The sequence below is a fragment of the Equus quagga genome, chromosome 22, assembly GCF_021613505.1.
Source record: "Equus quagga isolate Etosha38 chromosome 22, UCLA_HA_Equagga_1.0, whole genome shotgun sequence".
Taxonomy (NCBI): Eukaryota; Metazoa; Chordata; class Mammalia; order Perissodactyla; family Equidae; genus Equus; species Equus quagga.
In genome coordinates this window covers 36987013-37007105 of record NC_060288.1, presented here as the reverse complement: position 1 = coordinate 37007105, position 20093 = coordinate 36987013, and the positions used below count along the sequence as shown (strand labels likewise).

Genomic DNA, 20093 nt, shown 5'->3' with positions numbered 1-20093 from the left:
ATCTGTGTTTTATGTTGGCCGGGAATGTAGACAGATGCGCCACGTTGGTTGCTGATCTTGGAACTTGTCCCTGCTTGGTGTGCGTGCGTCCTTGCGTTTGTAGGCAAGCCCTCCTGCCGTGTGGGTGTGTTCCATCTTCCAGTCTCGATTTCTGTTCCCCGTCTCCTGGGAGGCGCTTCGGGCTCCAGCTCTCCTCCCTCGAGTGTGCGTTGAGTTGCTGCAGAGGAAGTCCTGGAGAGCGTGGACCAGGGTTACGGGCTCAGCTCTGCCGCGAACCAGCTCATGAGCCGTTTCCCTCTTCCTCAGTCTCCCCGAGGAGAGGCTCGTGTGTGCGCCTCACAGGGTGACGAGGGAGGAAGCTGTCAAGATGCTTTGGAGCTGCCTCAGCAGTCGCCAAAGGGTTACGGTTATTAGTACTAAATGGTCTTCAGACTCTGGGTTTGGAACGGAGTATAGTGATCATTTCTTTCTTCTCTCTCTCTTTTTTTTTTAAATCCAAATAAAGCCTGGCTAATTTTATTCACCCTCTGGCCTCTGCCCCTGAGTTGTGGAGCACATAAAATACAGTGAATGGGAACTTTCAATAAACCTTTTTATGTATTAAATGAGCCTTTATAATTAAATGTTAATAATGTTAAATACAAACATATTCAGTAATCTTTCAGAATATTTTGTTTCTGACATGTTCAGCTCTTAAAACATTTACTTTTCCTAACTGAATATTCACATTTTTTTTTTGGATTTACAGAACACGACATAATGAACATTGGGTCTAACTTAACATGGGGTCTCTTTTATTGTTCCTGTTTGTGTTCGTAGTCATTCAGTTTGGTAATCTGCCTCGTAAACTAGTTCCTCAAGCGTGTTATACAGCTCTTACACTCTTGAATTGCTGACTAAGTCATACTCCTATTTGAAGTAATATGCATACCGTCTAAACTGAGAATCAAAGTGCCAAACCGTATCTCAGGTTTTCGGAAGGAGGGACACGCTGAGGAGTGGGATAGAGAGGGGGAAAGGGAAGGAGAGACAAGTGGTTTTCCAAATTGACACGGTTAGTTACAGTTTTACTCAAGAGCAGCTTAAAGGTCTGGTTTGTTAAAAGTTCTTAAAAACCTATTTAGATTATTTGAAAGTATTGATTGCAAATCCTATTTACGTCTTGGTTTTGAGAAGTGAAAAATGCACCTGTGTTTTATATTGGCCGCCGTCTTACGTGTTATACTTTTGTGTACTGTTGTAATTAAGATTGCATCATCGTGTTCAAATCACTGAAGATGGCTTTGATCCATAAAATAGATACTGTGCATTACAGGCAATGCTACATTTTCTTATTCATCTTTTAATTCATGACTTACACCGAGCTAACTTAGGATGAGATTCGAATCCGTTAGCAGTATTAAAAAGCATAAAGCAGGATGACTAAATTTTTTAAATAGTACATGGAAGAAAGAACCTAGAATAAGTCCGCTCCTGCATTTGAGCCCTCAGTGCTACCAGGAGCTTTCCAGCAGCCACGGCAGATGGAGATACGTAGTTCCCCTTGTCTATTAAAAGAAAATGTGTCTTTTTAGAGAGTCAATCTTTTTCTTCCTTCTGAATTTAAGAACTTTGTTGTCATATCCTAGGTTAAGGGGATTAATGGGACTTTTGAAAATCATTTGTGACTGTTTTGCAGGCTCGCCATGGTTTCATTATCGTGTCCCTATGAACAAGCGAGGACAAAATCTCAGTGAGAGCCGTTTTTGAGGCAGCATCTTTTTGCACATTGTCTTAAACAGAGTTTAAGTGAGAAACTTATTCTACCCTCGGTAGACCTTTGTTCTGCTCTCTTGTCAGGGTGGAACCCACACCCTGGGCATGACCTGTCTAATCTTTGTCATTTCCTTCTGCAGTGGAGCGCAGCACCTGTCAGGTGACCTGTTAGCATAGTGACTGACTTGAAGAAATTAAGGTACTTAATGGTCACTTGATGTGTATACGAGGCGCTTTGTCTGAAGTTAGTTAATTCTTCTCTTGCTAATCTTGCCAGAGGTGGTGTCCCTCCTGGCTTGTAGCTGGGTATGCAGTAGGTGCTCAATAAATACTTGCTAAATGAGTGGAAAGAAAAATAGAATCACTAGTCACTGTTAAATTTGCAATTAAACTGTGTCTTTCTACCTATCCGTTTATCAAAGGCCTGTTCTAAACCCAGCGCCGTGTCCTGGTAATAAGGCACAGACCGGGCCTCTCATGTTGGAGACAGGTGTATTGACATGAGTACAACACAACACGATACATACCCTGAAAGAAACACGGGCGGGATACTTTGGGGGCTGAAAAGAAGGTGATTTTCTCCGAGAAAATGCCTGTTGTAAAGAAGGAGTGGGATTTCAATAGATGGGGGGGGGTGCATTGACTGATTGATTGATTCATTCAGCTGAGTTATTGACCAGCCCGCCACGGCCGACACCTGCCCTGGGGGCATACGACGGAGCATATGACAGAGCATGTGTGTCCAGGGCGTGGCGAGCGGTTAAGTGACTAGAACCTTCACAGCCTGTGCCCATCCCTGCAGATCAAGGGGTCCCACGGTTGTTTATTCATGGGATCTGGTTCCATCCACAGGAATATAGAACTGAAAGAAGCTCCTAGGTTATCCTCTGGTTGCGTAGGACAGTGAGATGCTCAGCTCCGGCTTCACGCTCGGCGAGATGGCCAGGTCTTTAAAGGAAGGACTCTAAGACCTTGAGTGTGTGCCGTGCAGACTCCAGAACCTGAGACGTTGCTCTGGAGACTGTGAAGCCCCCGTTCCATCTTCTTCTCATTATCCTCTTACTCTCATGGTTTCAATTACACGCATGGTCGGACGCCAGGAGAACAAAGCCTGGGGTCAGAGAAAGAAAAGAAAAGAGTTGCTCATAAACTTGGTAAATATCTGTCTCTTGGAACCAAGAAGAGCAGAATGCAGGTCTTCATCAGGGTTTGGGTAATGCCAGCCTCTCGAGGAGGAAGAATTCACGTGCCTGTTCATCCATGGAGCGATCTCATGTTGACGGATTGTGACAGGAAGAGTCTGACTGGCATCATCTCGATGCAGCTTCCAGATGGAACGGCCCCCTGGGGAGGTGGTGTTCTCAGTCCAGATGTCCGGGGAAGGGCGCTTCGCAGAGCCCCTGCCCGCTCTCGTGTTCAGGTTTCCTGAAACTATTCTTTAGTAATCTCAGTTCTGGGTTAGGCGTGTTACTTTGGCAAGCATTTATTTTTTTTATGATGGTATTCCCGTACAATTCACCCAGTTTAGGTGCACGGTGGTGTGTTACCTTGGAGGTGCCAATTGGACAAACAGTTCAAGGGCCAGGAGGCCGCTGGGTACTGAGTCTGGAGTTCAGATCGATACCGATGTGGGGTCCTTGGCCCACAGACGCAGTCAGGGCCGCGGGAGCAGGTGTTCGCCTGGGCTCCTGGTTTAGCGATGCACCACTTGCTGTGTGGACCTCAGCACCTCAGTTTTCTTACCCATAAAGTAGGTTTAGTTTTTAGCCCTGAAAGGAGGGATGTGGAGTAAATGCACTTCAAAATGCCTTCTAGATTAAAAAATTTTTTTAATACAGTAACTAAAATTTACTGATTCCTTATGTGTTGGAAGACTGAACTCCAGTCGGAATTCGCTGGGGCTTTTTCAGACTCCAGTAACAGAGTATGATGCTGTCTTGCAGTCACAGAGGTGCTGGGATAGTCAGCCTATTCACTGGCATGTTTCAAGCTCTGCTACAGGATTTATCCTACTGTGTCCAGATTGATCCAGGATAGAGGGACGGGCTGTCACTGGGGACAGATAATGAGCTGGTCTGTGCGGTAGCAAGTCCAGAGTATTGATCTCATGAGCACCAGGCTGCAGCCGATGGGTTCCTTACTGTTTGTGCAGATGGAGCCGGGTCCCATCCGTGAGCCACAGTTTCCTGGGGCTGCCTCCTGTGCTCCGAGTTTTATAGAGGAGCTTGAGATTTACCCGCCGTGCTTTTGTTTCCTCTGATTCTCTTGCATTTGTCATCTCTCAATTATTCTGAGAAGCCGCGTTAGCAATTCTCATTCTGAGTTGATATTCATATGACTTTTCTGCTCTTTGAGTGACTGTGTTCTGAAGTTCAGTCCTGGAAATCTGGTCTGTTATTCAGTGTTGAAGACAGTGTGGGCGTCGCTGCCTAGCACCCGCTGTCACCGGGGCCCAAGGCAGCCGCACGTGGGAAGCCCCTGGTCCCCCTGAAGAGCACCGTGTGGTGCTTTGCACTTAGTCTCCCTGAGTTGTGACTTTTCAAAAGCACTGACCTTTGCTCTCTAGTGCAGGGGGCTTGCAAGCTGGGGTCCGTGGGTCCTCTGGGCACCCACGGATTGGTTTAAGCTTGCAGACCTTCTGAGCTTATTTGACAAAATTCTGTGCGTTTTTCTGGGGTGATCAAAAAGATTTCACTGCTGTCCTGAATTGGGGCTGGTGGTGGGGAAGAGAAAGACTGCGCCGTCCGCTGCCCCATCCTGTCTGAGGAGGTGGGTTGATGAGAAAAGACGTTTCCCTTTTGCCAGGAGGAAGGTGACTCTGTAGAGTGTTTCTTCATGCAGGATCCTTATAACCTCAACCCAGTTTCAGCAAAAAGCCTCTAATGCGCTCCCAGTTGGCAAGGAACTGTGCTGAGCAGGACGTGGAAGTGAGCGGCATGTCACGAGGATCCCACTCTGCGGGACCTCCAGTGGAGGAGGTGAGTTGCATGGCGCCCCTCGGGCTGGGGTCCCTGAGTCGTGTTTCAGGAGACGGTGGCTGGAGAACCACCATCACCGATCTTTTAAACACTTCCCAAGGAGAAGTTCTTAAAGTGTTTCAAGAAGTGAGAGCACAAGCTGAAGATATTTTAAAGGGGAGCATTCCTTTTGATGTGCGAATACTGATAGACATGCTTTTATAAGAATCAGTCGTATTACTTTCTAGGCGGTTACTTAATCCTTCAAAGCGACCGTGAACGTCGGAAGCCTGGCTGTTCTTTGTCGTGAGTAAGACACACGTTTACAAGGACGGGCTTGGCCTCAGTTCTGAGTGGGTCTGGAGGTTGGACCAGCGGCCAAGTCAAAGTTGTGGAGCTTTGCTATCCCGGAGCCACAACGAAGACTCAAATGAAAACCGCAGTGCACATAGGGCTGAGGATGCGTCTCGGTGGCCTTCTGCCCTCGTCCTGGGGCAGCTCTCAGGGGAGGGCTGGCGGCTCCAGGAAGCCAAGCTGCCCCCGTTTGGAAACAGAGCCCTCATTTGCCATCGGGGACGCTGCAGAGAGAACGGAAGGCCAGCCAGACAGTCTGCTCCGGACCCGCGTCACCCCCCGCCCCCAGAGCATTTGCAGAGTGTCTGCCATACGCGGCAGTCTCCTGCAATTGCCCAGATCTCGCTCTGCAGTCAGGCTGTGAAGGGAGGGCCGTGGCGGTGGTTCAGGGAGGCTGGGAGCAAGGAGAAGGTTTGCTGCCCTTATTTAAAAAATGCTGGAAGGGCCCTAAGCATCCTTAAATTCTGGGGAGGAGACTCCAGGAGGGGGATGCTAGCAACAGTGGGAGTGGCAGACCCTCCCGTCAGGTGCAGAGACTGGGGCGGGGGCCGGGCAGAGAGTGGAAGGAGTCCCCATGGAACTTAAGACAAAAAGCAGTGAACACAACTGAAAAACAAAATAAAGCATGAATGAGCAAAAAACAAAAGGCAGATTGGGAGGAAGGAGGCGTTGTTTGTGGTTTTCACATGGAGATGAACCTGACCGAGGGCGGCTTCAGCACGTGACAGAAAACCTGACTCTGACCCCTCTCACAAGACAGAGGGAGAAACGGTAGTTGTATTTCTGAAAATAGAAAACCACTCTCCATCACGCTGTCGAGGGGGACTGCCCTCGGCCTGGGGAGAAGTGATGGCTTCGTCCAGATGCTCCCCTCCCCATCTCTGCAGAGCTTTCCGGCCGGGCCACAGGCAGCCCCCGTCAGGGACGGCGATGTGTCTCCATCACATCCTTTCCAGGGTGCAGCCCCCTGTCGGCGCCTCGCCATCCTCGCTCCCTGAGTGTGCGGGCGTCTTTGGGCTTTGGAAGGGCAGAGGGCAGGAGGACAGGAGCCTGCTGTGGTCGGACTTCAGTGATGGGAGACACAGCACCTTCCAGGCCGTGCTTTAGAACGAAAGGGACTCAGAGCGGAACAAGCCGGCGCGTCTCGCGGATTGCCATGGCAGGAGAAGCCCTCGCCGTCCATCTAAGGTCGCACCATTAGAACCATGCACAGGGGCCAGGCCTCCTGTGGAAGATCCGAGCGCCTGGGTCTTTCCCAGGAGTCACAGGGGCTCCAAGGAGTCGTCGAAGTTCTTGGATGAATATTGAGGCAGACACGACTCGGCCAGTCGATGCCCCTCCAGGGGGTGGGGCTTCTGTGAAAGGTCTGGAGCAGCCTCTGTGAGTTCCCTCCAGAGCACACTGAGCCGGCAGAGCCGGTCCAGCTTTTCCATGTGGTCCCCCATGTAAGGGGCGAGCTTTGGAAGGGAACCCCTCGAGAGATGGCCCTCTGATAGTGGCCTGAAGCTGGTGTCCTTGAGGACAACGGTCATCTCTCTCGCAGCTGCCCCAGCAGGAGGCCGTGTCCGGGAGGACTCCGGAGGTGGGTCCGTGTGTCACAGAGGGTGCTGACAGGAGGGGTATGGGGTTGTCTGTAGCTGATGCTTGTTAGTGCCCCTCAGCGAAGGCCGGCCCTGCAGGTCCGACACAGGTGTCCCAGATTCAGCCCCACACCTGCACGGTGAATGAACCCACAGAAGCACGGGAGTGTCGTCTCTGTTTTGGAATAATGGTTGTCCTGGATGGGGGAGAGGGGCAAGGAGGTGGTGGGCGAGGTTGTCGCACCTTCGCATGTGGTTTCTTTCGGTAAAAAAGGAGTCTGAAGCACATACGGCAAAATGCTAACATCTCCAGATTCTGGGCGGAGGGTGAAAATGTGACCATGTATTATTTTCTCTCTTTTCCTGCATTTTAAAAATATTCATGCTTTAACAAAGTGAGAGCCCTCATAAGGAAGCCAAGAGGCAAGGCAGTGGAGTGGGGGTCGGGGGGATCCTCTAAGGCTCTGTCCACCCTAGGGCGGCCACTCAGAGACCCTCCTCAGGCCTCTCTGTGGGGCGGGAACAGTGGCAGCAGTGACAGAGTGGAACAGAAAGCAGGAGCTCATTGGGACACCCCTGCACGTGGTTTCACAGAGGCGGTGTTGCCACAAAACGTGGGACCTCTCTACGTGCAGGATTGCCCCCTTCTCCGTGGCCATGTTTGTTTCCGGCTCTCATTTCCTTGGGGACAAATGCTGGTGTGAATTTTCTGGGTGTCAGTAGCATGTGCCTCAGACTCCACTGTCTTCTTTAGGAATGCAACAGGAGGCCAGGAGGGGTTGTTCGCACAAAGAAGGAAATACCTGTCATCTGTGTGTGACACACACGTTGCCCTGTACCACGTGGGGATCCTGAAACGTTCCTACAGCCCACATGGCTGGTCCTTGAACGTACACTCCATCCCTCCTTGGAGGAGTGGCTGTCAGTCAGTCAATTTGACTTTCCCTGGAAACCTTCCACGCGGGCCCTGGTCTGGTTCCAGGGCCTGACGTCCAGCCTTTAGTGCAGAGGTCATCGTTTATCCACTGCAGATGATATACCAGATAAAGGATGTGTTGGCACATTTGTGTATTACTCATTTCTCTATGTTTTGATAGGGAAGACCCTCCAGAAAACCTGTGTGCTCTAATATGAAGGCGAATTAAGTGTGTGTCTGCAAGTAGGGGCTGCTGCACATGGAAGCGTGGAAGCGTGCTCGCGTGCAAGTGTCTGTCTGGGTGTCCGTGGGCAGTGTGTCCATGCTGGTACACAGTATGCATGTCCCATCCATGTAGACACATGCGAGTTACATGTCGAGCAAGTTAATATCACATCTGGGGTTTTAGACGCCTCCTAAACTATGGGGATAGTTTTCTTTTGATTGGTGCTCTCGAATTTGAGGCCTGGTGTGTATCTTCATGAGTATGTTCTTGTCATGTTATTAAATCCTTGGCTTTTATTAAAACTCGAAAAGCCAAACCATTGAAATCACAGTGGGAGGCTCTTAGTGTCCTTTGTAACTTTAATGCCACAGTTGCAGCCTCTAGACACCATCTCTCACCCCTCAAAGTCCCCTAGGCTGGAGTTAGGAGGGCTGGGCGGCCCTGGGAGGAGGGGCAGCCAGAGTTTGGGAGCCAGAGAGTGTTCCTCTGCCTGAGCTGTAGCCAGGATCACCCCTGGTTTAGAACCAGGGTTCTCCCACACTTTCCATGTCAAAGCGCAGTTTGCTAGTGGAGGAACTGAATTTACACCTCCTTTCAGACTCGGGTTTCTATACGGCACTATTAAAGAAACGGCTCTCTCTCTCCTGGGAATTAGTTCTTGCTGTCTGTTGAAAGAGTGCAAAAGGTAAAGCAGACAAGGATTACCTGTATGCAGGTCTTGTCCTGAGCCAGTGCCGGTGCTGCAGGTGGATCCACCCCCTGTGATGCTGGTGGGTGTTTTCACTGACCGTGTGATGGCCAGGTTCTCATGTTGTTGACAGTTCTGAACACAGGCCAGTAAACTGACTACATGACATTCTCTCGTGGTTGTACCGTAGTTTATTGCATATTTAAAATGCTACAGGGGCCAGCCCTGTGGCTGAGTGGTTAAGTTCGTGCACTCTGCTTCCGTGGCCTGGGTTTCACCAGTTCAGATCCTGGGTGTGGACCTACACACCACTCATCAAGCCATGCTGAGGCAGCATCCCACACAGAAGAACCAGAGGGACCTAGTTCATATGGGCATCTTTGCCATAAACCAGTGTGTTGATTTCCTTAGAAGTGGGGTTCCCGGGTCAAAGCTAGAGTGTTTTGAGACTCTTCATGTGTTTTGCAAATTGCTTTTCACAAACTTTCTCCCAGTTTGCCTTCCCATCAGCTATACATGACTGTGATCCCCAAACGAAACTTGGTTGATTTTTTTTTAAAGTTTTTCAAATTTGCTTTAATTAAGAAAATCTTTGATAGCTGTTCGAATTTGCTTCCTTTTGATTCCTAGTGAGAATGAACACTTTAATGTGTTTAATTAGCCCCCTGTATTTCTTCTGGGAGTTGCTCATTTTTTTTATTGGGCTTTTCTAATATTATCAGTTTTAATGTACTTTGTGTATAAGCTTCACAGAAAATTATTTCCTGTTTTTATGTGGTTGAGAATTTTATTTATGCCTATAATTTTATGGAAGCTGAAGCTTTACGTTTTGTGTGGTTGAAGCTGTCATTTCCATGGTGATTCTTCTGTTCACATGTGTACTTTCCCCTGAGCCATTGGAGGCTGGGCACCACTCACCTGATTTATATATTTGCTTTGAACTCTTTAGTCCTTAGGAATTTATTTTGCTCTCTGAGGTGCGGTATCGGGATGTCCCCCGCAGCGCTGGTCATAGCCACTGTCCAGTGTCATTCTCGACCACCTTGTTGCCTCTACTCCTCCGTCTGACTCCTGGCTGAGCTGGGGTCCGATTCACTCATTCCGACTGGCCCTTCTTTCTCTGGCACAATGTCATTTAGGTTATTTTACCAAACGGCTCACAGTCGGCCCTTCTCACCTCTTTTTTTATTTTTTTTTTGAGGAAGATTAGCCCTAAGCTAACATCTGCCACCAATCCTCCTCTTTTTGCTGAGGAAGACTGGCCCTGAGCTAACATCTGTGCCCATTTCCTCTACTTTATACGTGGGACGCCTGCCACAGCATGGCGTGCCAAGCGGTGCCATGTCCACACCGGGGAGCTGGGCCCGCAAACCCTGGGCCGCCAAAGCAGAACGTGTGCACTTAACCGCTGCGCCGCTGGGCCGGCCCCCTGCTAGCCTCTTATTTAAGACCTTTCCTAGCAGTCCTCACCTGTTCAAAGAGACTGTTTGCCAGGAAATAAAAAAGCCTAGGATGCAGACAGGGGTTTGCTTTCTATTTTTTCTTGTCCTTCCGTAATTTTTTCTGTATCCCGAGCTCCTTAGTCAGGGCACGGGAGCCCTCGGCAGTGGTTAGGTTTCAGCCTTCTGGCTGAGTGTTAAGCATTAAGGACGGGAAGACTCCGGGCTGCAGGTCAGCGCAGCGTCTCGGCCCCTCATTTCCTGGGTGCAGGGTCCCCGCTGCTCCCTGTGTAGCAGACGGAGGAGAATCACACTCTGCTCTCATTTCAGAAGCAAACTGGCCTCAGCGGCCGGTGGGAGGCCAGCGCCTCCTGCCCCCCTTGGCCTTCACCCTGGAAACCGGCTGAAAACCATCAGCTCAACTCACAGTTTGTGTCTGAGCGCTTCGCTGCTAATAGATAACAGGCAGCAGTTCTCGAGTTGGTATCAAACACAGCCTCGGACTAAAAGCCTTTCACAGCCCAAACCTTTGGAACAGAATAAAGCCGATTTCGTTATACCGCACGGCTCTGTGCTCTGTAATTTGTTAAGAGCACTGATGATGTGTAGACTTCGTAAATTCAAACTTTACCTCCAGCCACAAGGGAAATGTGGCTTTTGGTCAATTCTGTTGAGAAAGGAAGAGGACAGTTCCCTGTTAAATTTAGTCCCCTGTGTAGCAGCAGCCTTGCACTGGAGAGAGCACGGGCACACATGGTTCTCTGCTGCAAAGCTGCCTGCACGAGGGGGGCATGGGCACAGGGCACGATGGAGGAGCCGGGAGGGAGAAGGCGCTGGAGGGTGAGGGACGCACAGAGACCCCGCCCGGCTCTGAGGAGGAAGAGGTGAGAAAGACTCGTCAGCTGTACCGTGTGTCCGCTGATCACATTGTGCACTAAATATTTACGATTTTAACCATCAATACTACTGCAATAAAAAAATTAGTCCTTGATTTTTAAGATATCAGACTTTTCTAAATTAAAAAAAAGAAGTTCTTGGGCCGGCCCGGTGGCACAGCGTTTAAGTTCACATGTTCTGCTTTGGCGGCCCAGGGTTCACTGGTTCGGATCCCAGGTGCAGACATGGCACCACTTATCAAGCCATGCTGTGGCAGGCGTCCCACATAGAAAATAGAGGAAGATGGGCATGGATGTCAGCTCAGGGCCAGTCTTCCTCAGCAAAAAGAGGTGGATTGGCAGCAGATGTTAGCTCAGGGCTAATCTTCCTAAAAAAAAAAAAAGAGTTCTGGCAGGAATGCTTCTCCTGAGGACTGGAGACTGCGTGTTGGGGTCCAACCTGCCTTTCTGGTCCTAGTTGGGCTCTTCACATCCCACCCGGCTCCGGGTCCCCTTAGCCATGCCTGTGGTGTGCTCACCAGTCCCTGTCCCTCAGTTCCCTCCATCCCATCCGCAGGGCTCCCGTGTGCCCATGTCCTCCTCCTCCTCCTCGTCCTCGTCCTCTGCCCTCTTCCCTCCTCCACTTGGAGTCTCTCCCACGCCCCAGGTCGCTCCATGTGATAAAGCGGAGTCGGAGGCAGCCCGCTCAGGAGCCCCGAGTTCAGCACCGAGAGTCTCTGGGTAGACTTGCTATTTGTTGGGCCACGGGTGCCACGGAGGTTCCACTGGGCTTAGCAACGCTGTGTCCTCAGACCAGCTGCGGGGTTTCCAGGGAGACGGGCGGGCTGAGAGGATGGACGCCCTCCTGCAGCCATGGGCCATCCTCCACCTTTGCAGCCACGGAGCGCGCCCCACGGACCTCAGAATGGCAGACACGGGGTTGGGTGTGGAAATCCTCTCCGAAGAGCTGAATTGCAGATTTGTTGTTTATAGAAATTGGGCCAGAAACAGAAACTCTTTCCTGAGCTGAAAGTAACATGTGGGGGAACTCACTGCCCTGTGTCCCATTGGTTTGGTGGGGACGCCCTGTTTCTGGCATGCAGCGTTCTTGTTGGTTGCGTCGTCCCGCGTTGCTGCTCTGTGTTTCCCTGTGTCCCCAACCTGCTGCCTCCGATGCATCCTTGATGCTCAAGGAGAGACGTGAGCTGCGTCGTGTTTCCATGTGTTGGGTAAGGTCTCAACATGGCCGGGGCTCTAATTCACCAGGGAGAATGTTTCTTCCCCCTCCCGTGACGGGGCGACGTCTTGGCTGCGTTTGTGTCATCCCCACGAGATGTCAGACTGACGGACGGCATCGGGAACGCAGCTTCCAGGCGCACCACATCCACGGCCACCCCTGCTTGCTTCCTGCTGAAGCAGCGGAAGAGGCTAGAACGTGGGGCGGCCAGCGGGGTGTCTTCATCCACGTTCCTGGAGACAAGAACTCCAGGCTCGTGTGAAAGCTGCACAGGGCCCTTGTCCCGATTGCCCTGTGCTTGTCCTTCTCTCTGTCTCCTGGGTCTGCCTGCTCCGGACTGGCCCGTGTGTCCTTGTCCCCAACTCTGCAGACCGCCACGTGCTCTCTGCAGCCCGTCCTGTGATCCCTCTGCCCGGCCGCCCGGAGCACTGTGCCCGGGTTCGTTCCAGCCTCGTCCCCTCTCCTGCCGCATCGTCCCCCGCAGTCTCCCCCTGGTTAGACTCATTGGGCCTGGGGGACGCCTGCAGCGGGACCATGGGGCCCTGCAGTGCCGGCCGCCCGGGCAGGGACGCGGCTTTAAAAATGCTCTTCATTTAAAAGCCTCTTAATTTTAGAAACAGAAGTCAGAGTTCCATCTCTTCTCAATCTCTGAACTGTTCCTCCCTGGCGGTCCCAGGAGACTTCCAAGTTATTCCACTGGTCACGTAAGTGTTAATGCTGAAGTGTGTATAAATTCACCATTTATCCAATTTGTTCATGGAAATACTCCAAAAGCTTGAAAACTTTGTATGTGCTAACCGTTTGCCTAGTTTTCCTCAAAACTTAGATCCTTTGATTAAGACTTAAACAGCTCGAATCCAGTAACTGATAACTTTTGTAAGTGAATTCTGGTGATGTCTGTGGCCAGGAGAGTGGCCTCCAGTGGGATTCTCATGTGGGGCTGCTTCTGACTGCCGAGAGACGGCCGTCCCCTGAGGTTTCGTGTCACATGTATTTTGAGATTTAGGGAACCCCAAAAGTCCCACCGATTTAAAATGTCACCCACCTCGCCTTTCCTGTGAGGCAGTGAGAAGCACATCATTTCTTAATTGACAAAGGAAAAGAAAATCCCTTAATTCTGGAGGAATGGAACATAGCAGGGTGTGCTTTGATGGAAAAAATGGAAAGGTATGAACTGCTGGCCAGGCCAGCGGTGGTCCAAATACAGGAAGATGGTAAACGGGTGCCCGGGACTCTGGAAGGAGGACAAGTGGTGAAGTGAACAGGCCCTTAGGTGTATGTTACAAGAAATTAGACGTATCTCTGTAATGTGCGTAACAGAGGGGTTGCTTACGTACACGCGTCATTTCATCTGATGCTCAAGGCAGGGCTCTGAGGCGGACAGGAGAGTGTTGCCTACATTGTCCCTGCTCCACCGATGCAGAAACCGACGAGGAAAAGGGTTAAATGTCTTCCCGGGAGTTCTCCTGAGTCCTGGATGCTGAGACCCGACCAGGAGAACACAGCATTTCCGCTGACTCACTGCGAACGCCCCTCTCCAACTTGGCCGTCTCTCTCGGAGGCTCTTGTTTGAAGAGGAAAGTGTTTTCTGTGTTAACGCGTGGCTGACTCGCCAGGAGGTCTGGTAGAGGGAGAAACACTTGCTTTCCAAATTCCAGCACAAATGTCAGGTTCTTGGCGTTCTCCAGCGAGGGCCTCCCCCTCACTTGTTCACGTCATCTTTCAAAGGTGGGCCATGAGTAACTTGGAGCAGTGTCCCTCAGCTGCTCGTGGCGCAGCCTGCTCCTTACACGTGTGCGTGAGCCCGCCGTGGTTTCTTACCATCTCCGAAGGAATGAAATCATGATTCAATTAGACTTTGTCCTCCCAAACTAAGGGATTTCTTCTAACAAAGGGCAAACCAGTCGAATACCTATACAAACATAAATGTACTATTTATGTGTTGAAAAAAAATAGACATGATACTGCATAAACTCTTATATACGACATTCTTGAAGAGACAAAACTAAAACGATGGAGAACAGACAAGTGGTTGGCAGGGGTGAGGATGGGGCGGGTGGCTCTTGAGGGAAGGTGACGGGGTTCTTGGGGAGGGGCGGGGTTCTGTGGGTTGGTCGGCCATGGTGACACACATCTACCCACCTGCCAAGATTCGTAGAGCCAAACACCAAAAGTGAAAGGGTCAGTTTTACTGCGTGATCATTTTAAAAATAAAATAAAAAATAGATGTAGGCAAATTAGTAAATTTAATGTAGGACTTGTAATTTCATCATGAGGCTGTGTTTGTTGAGTTTGTCATCACAAGTTTATAAATGACAGCAACTATGTGTGTTATCAGCTAAAAATGTTTTAAATTATAGACATACTGTTAAGGAAAAATCAAGTTGATATAAATAACCATTGGAATGGCTTGCTCCTGTTTTGGTGAGACTCCTTGAAAATACTTGAGATGCAGTGAATCAATAAAATTTGTCTAGATAGGTAATAAAAATCAGGCCTGCTGTATGCGTGAATATCACAGAGTCGTCTCTAACGTGAAGGACCTGCAGAATTATAAATGTTTATCTTGCTCTGCTGTCAGGCAGCAACTTTCTTTAGACCCCTACATATCTGAAATGTTTGTATTGGAAATATGTGTGTCTTTCAGTTTTAATGTATATATTGCCGTCAATATATATATACTGTATGCCCTGAAGGAGGGAACAAGCCACATACTTTGCTGGGCCCGGTGCAAAATGAAAACACTGGGCCCCTTGCTCATAATCTCTAAGAATGTCAGGACGTCCACAGCATAGCCTTCATTACAAGGCTTGGTTTCTTCTGAGCACATGGCCCCAGGTACCTGCAAAACTGTCCCAGTGGTTGTATGTATATATCAACTTTACTTTAAATTTTTCCTTAACAATGTGTTTATAATTTAAAATATTTTTAGCTAATAACACACATATTTGCTCACATGTACAAACTTTTTTTTTTTTTGAGGAAGATTAACCCTGAGCTAACATCTGCTGCCAATCCTCCTCTTTTTGCTGAGGAAGACTGGCCCTGTGCTCACATCCATGCCCATCTTCCTCTATTTTATATGTGGGACGCCTACCACAGCATGGCTTGAGCAGCAGCGCCTAGGTCCATGCCTGGGATCTGAACCAGTGAACCCCAGGTTGCCAAAGTGGAGCGTACGAACTTAACCGCTGTGCCACCGGGCCAGCCCTATGTACAAACTTTTAATGATGGACCCAACACCGCCTTGTGCTGGAACGATCAGTGCTGCGTTAACTTTATTAATGCACAGGTTGTACACCCATGAGGCCGGTCCTGTGCAAACACAGCTTTCAAGAAACTGATACTTATTCAACCCAGATGGGTCTCCTCTCCTCCCTGGATTTGAATTCCCTCTCCATCCCTTGCTGGCAAGGTGACCTCAGGTAGTGTATTTATAGGGAAATGGAAAAGAGACCAGGCATTGTTGTGTGTTGGTTTAAATCATGGGCTTTGTCGTAAGTGTATGACCTTAGGCAGTGTCCTCATCAGTAAGATGGGAGGTGGGAAGTCTCTTCTGTGCCCATGGTCCTGTTGTGGGCGTAAATGATGACATTGCCAATGACCTACTGCGGCCCACAGCCGACCCTGAGTGTCCTCACCTGGGCACTTAGAGCGACTCTGCTCACCCAGCTCATGGCAGACCTCATTTCTACCCTATTTCATTAAACTGTAGAGAAAGATCACTGGGGACCTCATTTTGAGGTCAGATGACCCCAGTTGTTGGAAATTTGGTCCAGATTAAATGTCATTTCTAGGTATTTCTTACTAATAGTAATTACCTCAACAATGATTTAAAAATATTAGAAGGGACAAAATATCAGTCAAACTCAAATTGTGAGACGTCCTATAAAACAACTCCCCAGCGTCCTTCAGAAATGTCAAGGTCGTGAAAGCCCAGGCTCACCTGAGGAGCTGACCTCGACCGCAGGAGACTTAGGAGCTGTGACAGCTCATGGCGCTGTGGGCCCGAATCGGCTCCAGGCCCAGACACATGACCTGGGTGGGGAAGCCGCTGAAATGTGAACGGGTCTGCAGATGAGTCCCTCGTGTTGTGTCCTTGTGACTCCTGTTTTCACAACGGTTCTGTGGTTCTGTAAGACTTCAACATCCCGAAGGGGTGAGGGACGTACAGGAGGGGACTAACGGCTATTTCTGCAACTTTTCTGTAAGTCTAAAGTTATTTCACAAAACGCTAGGAACGGAAAAGCTACTGAACGCTTGAAAATACGCACTTTTAAACAATTCCAAATTAACTAAAATTTTAGTGTTTTCTTCCCTCGAGCTTTGGAGCGAATGGTGCTTCAGGTTTGTCTTCTTTCTGTTGCCTATTTGCAGATAGAGTTTACATGGGGCCGGGACAGCTGTATCAGGATTTGCAAAACCTGCTGCATGACTTGAACGTAGTCGGTCAGATCGCCCAGCTGGTCGGAAACCTTAAAGGCAACTATCAGGTAGCCGTCGGAGCCGCTTGATTCAAAATCCTCTTTCAGCTTCCAGTTGTCGTAAGTACATGATCGTGTCTCCAGGTTCTGCCAAAAGTGACAGTGGATGCTTGCTATGAGTCGGTCTGATGGCGAGTTTGCTCCCGTGGTGGAGGGTGCAGCTCGATGGCCTGACTTCCCTGCGTTTTGCAGCAGACTCGAGTATCGGTCCTTAGACCTGCCTCTGCCCAGCCCCCGTGTGGCCTCACTCCCCAGGGTTTCTTTCCCCTCATCAGAGACGAGTATCGCTGGTCTCCCTGAGTTTCTCATATTACAGCACTGCTTCTCTCTCCTCCTTAGCGTGGTCCTGTCTCATTAACGCTTCTAAAACGTGCTTCTCTGTTTCCCTCGCAGAACTTAAACCAGTCAGTCGCCCACGATTGGACGTCAGGTTTACAAAGACTGATTCTGAAGAAGGAAGAGGAAATCAGGGCCGCCGACTGCTGTCGAATTCAGTTGCAGCTCCCGGGGAAGCAGGACAAGTCAGTAGGAACTTGACGAGGGAGCGTGGTCGGGCAGTGCTCAGAAATGGCTCTGTGTCATGATGAGCGTGTCCTCCTGGCTCCGAGATTGTATGGGACGGGCACAATGTGTGCTTTGATGTCACGCGGTGGAGCGCGTTCTCTAAAGTGGCTGCTTCTCTCTTCTTCCCGGCAGGTCTGGGCGGCCCACTTTCTTTACAGCTGTGTTCAATACCTTCACGCCCGCCATCAAAGAGTCTTGGGTCAACAACCTACAGATGGCCAAGCTGGCCCTTGGTAAGGTTTGGTCGATTTAAGCTAAGTGAGGCGTGCTGAAACAAGAGACAGCCTACGTTTCCTAATCCTTAGCATTTTCTACGTTATGATGAAATATAGACCTCGGGGAGGATAGAGTCACGGTCGAGACGTAAACTGTGTTCATCCACTTGCCAGAAAGAATATTCTTAAACAGGAAAAGTCAACCCCAGCACAAGTGATTTTTAAAACCTTTATATTATCATTTAGGGCTTGTAGGAAAAAAAGCCCTTGCTTTTTTGATTGTAAAAAAAACGTTAAGATCAGTTGAGATTGTCAACACAGGTGACAGGCCTGTGGGTCGGGTCCCAACCCTGCGTCCAGCCTGCGTCTGTCAGCGTGTGGCTCCACGTGTTAGGGAAGTCAGGTTCTCAGCGCGTCCCTCGTCCCTCGCCCGTGAAACAAAATACGGCACTGGGCTGAATTGTCACTGAAGACCCTCCTGACGCGAAAAACAAGTCCTGTCGTGCTGTGCGGGATGGGAGTGGCTTGGTGGTGGTTTCCTTGTTCCTTTGTCCCTTCAGCCTTCCTTTGGTCTGCATGTCTGATGGGTACATAGATAGTGATATGATGTATTGACGTGTGTGTATCTGTAATTTATACACACGCACATCTGTCACTCAGAACACACTGGGAAGTCCTGTGTGTGTGTGTGTGTGTGTCAAATCCTCTTTCAGACGCAGACCATCTGAAAATGTTAGCTCACATACACTACGGAAGAGAACCAGGCAATGGAGCCGTGCCCAGCACCCCAGCGCGCTGGAATTAGGAAGGACTTTTATCCTGTAGGGGAAATCTTCCAGAACCGCCTGTGCCCAATGGGAGGGGAGTGGTGACTCAGCCCCTTCTTTGTCCCTGAATAATGTAGTGGTGTATCAAGCCAGGTTCAAAGTGACTCAGCACATGAGGAAATAGCCACCCCTCCAAAGAGAATAAGTTGACCCTGAAAATAAGCCCCCTTTGTCTTTAGATAAATTACACGTTTAGAACTGAGATTGACCACTTGCTTTGGTAGTGAACTATTTCCTCGTTTCGTTGTCCTTTTTATCCCCTGGTATTATACCACGTTAAGAAATTTCTCGGTATATCCCTGGCATTTGAATCTAAAATCCCAGTTGCTTTGGGAAAAACAGAATGAACAAAGATAAAGAAAAATAGACCCAGGTGGTTTACGCAGTGAGGTTTCTGAGCCAGTTACGTCCGTGGTTTGGGAAGAGCGGACGGGAGGTCGGGGGCGTCGCTGAGATGGGGCCAGAGCGCTGTCTGAGATAAAGCAGTGGACGTACAGCCTTTCCATAAGAAAAGCTGGTACCGTTTCAACAAACGACTCAGTTCTCCAGTCTTCTTGGAAACTGAGCGTCAGCACCCTGTCCCCACACGGCCCCGCTGGAGGGCAGGCTTCATCACGAGCACAGCCAGTGCGGCCCTTGTTCATTTTCTCTTCAAATGTGACCGCAGAGGAGGAGAACCACATGGGCTGGTTCTGCGTGGAGGATGACGGGAATCAGATAAAGAAGGAGAGACACCCTCTGCTCGTCGGGCACATGCCAGTGACGGTCGCCAAGCAGCAGGAGTTCAAGGTGATGGGCGGGCGGTCCCGGAGCTCGGGGAGTTGCCGGTGAGGGCCGGGGTCCCAGCGCTGTCTCCCCAGGTCACATGTTCACTACTCCCGCAGGGGCAGTTTGTTTAGAAATCCTTCAAGATCATTGTAGTTTGAAGACAAAAACCTGCTTTTCTGCTCAGCTGTTGTCCTGGAGCCCGTGCTGGGGCTTCCTCGTTGCAGCACGCACCTTCTAGGCATTATGGTTAAACGAGGGCACATGCATCCCCATCTGTCCACTGTCTGTCCTTTGCTTGGTGGTGCTCAGGTCATAATTAGAGGCCTCGTGTCCATCCAGTCCTTGCTACAGCGAGCCCCGTCTCCAGGGTGGCATTTTGTTAACACTCCTGTGCTCTTGATGGAAGCATGACAGACGGTGCCTTCAGAGACCTGTGGGTGGTTCTTTAGGAAACGATACATCATTTCTCACTTCTGGTCTCGGGCCAACGTGCACACCCGGAGCCTGGGTTCCTGTAGACCCCACAGCTGATGGGGGACCACTGCCTGTGGCAGCTCAGAGCCCACCCCCGGGGGAGGCGGGCGGGTAGGAAAGGACCGGAGGGGCAGGTCTCCATCCAGGGAGGAGGGAGCCGCCGTGTGACGTGCTCCCCGACACTTGTTTCCAGCAGGTGGTGGGTCTGAAGAACAAGACGCTGAAGACGGAAGCGTCTGCTTTAGCTGTTCGCTTCCAAAAAGCTCCGTAGTGAGATTCCTACTTTAGTCCTTCTCTGTCTCAATCTTTGATGAGGAATAACCTGGACCGTCTGTGGTTAGATGTCAGAACCCTGTCGTCCGTTTAGGACTCTGTGTCATCCAGACGCCTCTGGGTCCTATTTTAAACGTGGACGTTGGGTTTTTTCCCTGCCAGATCGAATGTGCCGCCTACAATCCTGAGCCGTACCTGAGTGCCGAGGGTCAGCCGGATGCGGCGTCTGCGGCCCACGGTTTCCTGTGGGTAAGACGTCTCTGTGTGTCTGTAACGTTCACGCGTCAATGTCTGCAGGTGACGTGACGAGAAGTTACACGTTTGATGGTTTGCCGGACCGTTGTTAGCTCCCGGGCGTGTCCTGGATTACGTTTATAAACATCAGAGTCACGGAAGATGAAAGGGGGCTGGACACTTTTGGAAAAGATGTCAAATTCCTAGGAATTAAAATATTTCTCTGT

General features: G+C 50.0%; 1 protein-coding gene across 6 annotated transcripts in view; it reads left to right on the top strand.

Moving 5' to 3' along the window:
• Nucleotides 1-20093, top strand: part of ARHGEF10 (Rho guanine nucleotide exchange factor 10) — a 130592-nt gene that overhangs the window by 77299 nt on the left and 33200 nt on the right. For all 6 annotated transcript variants that reach the window (XM_046648440.1, XM_046648442.1, XM_046648443.1 and 3 more), the window contains 5 exons: nucleotides 16405-16520; nucleotides 16905-17032; nucleotides 17208-17308; nucleotides 18785-18906; nucleotides 19795-19881. In XM_046648440.1, coding sequence (XP_046504396.1) covers nucleotides 16405-16520; nucleotides 16905-17032; nucleotides 17208-17308; nucleotides 18785-18906; nucleotides 19795-19881 — 554 coding nt within the window. The remainder of the gene's footprint in view (nucleotides 1-16404; nucleotides 16521-16904; nucleotides 17033-17207; nucleotides 17309-18784; nucleotides 18907-19794; nucleotides 19882-20093) is intronic.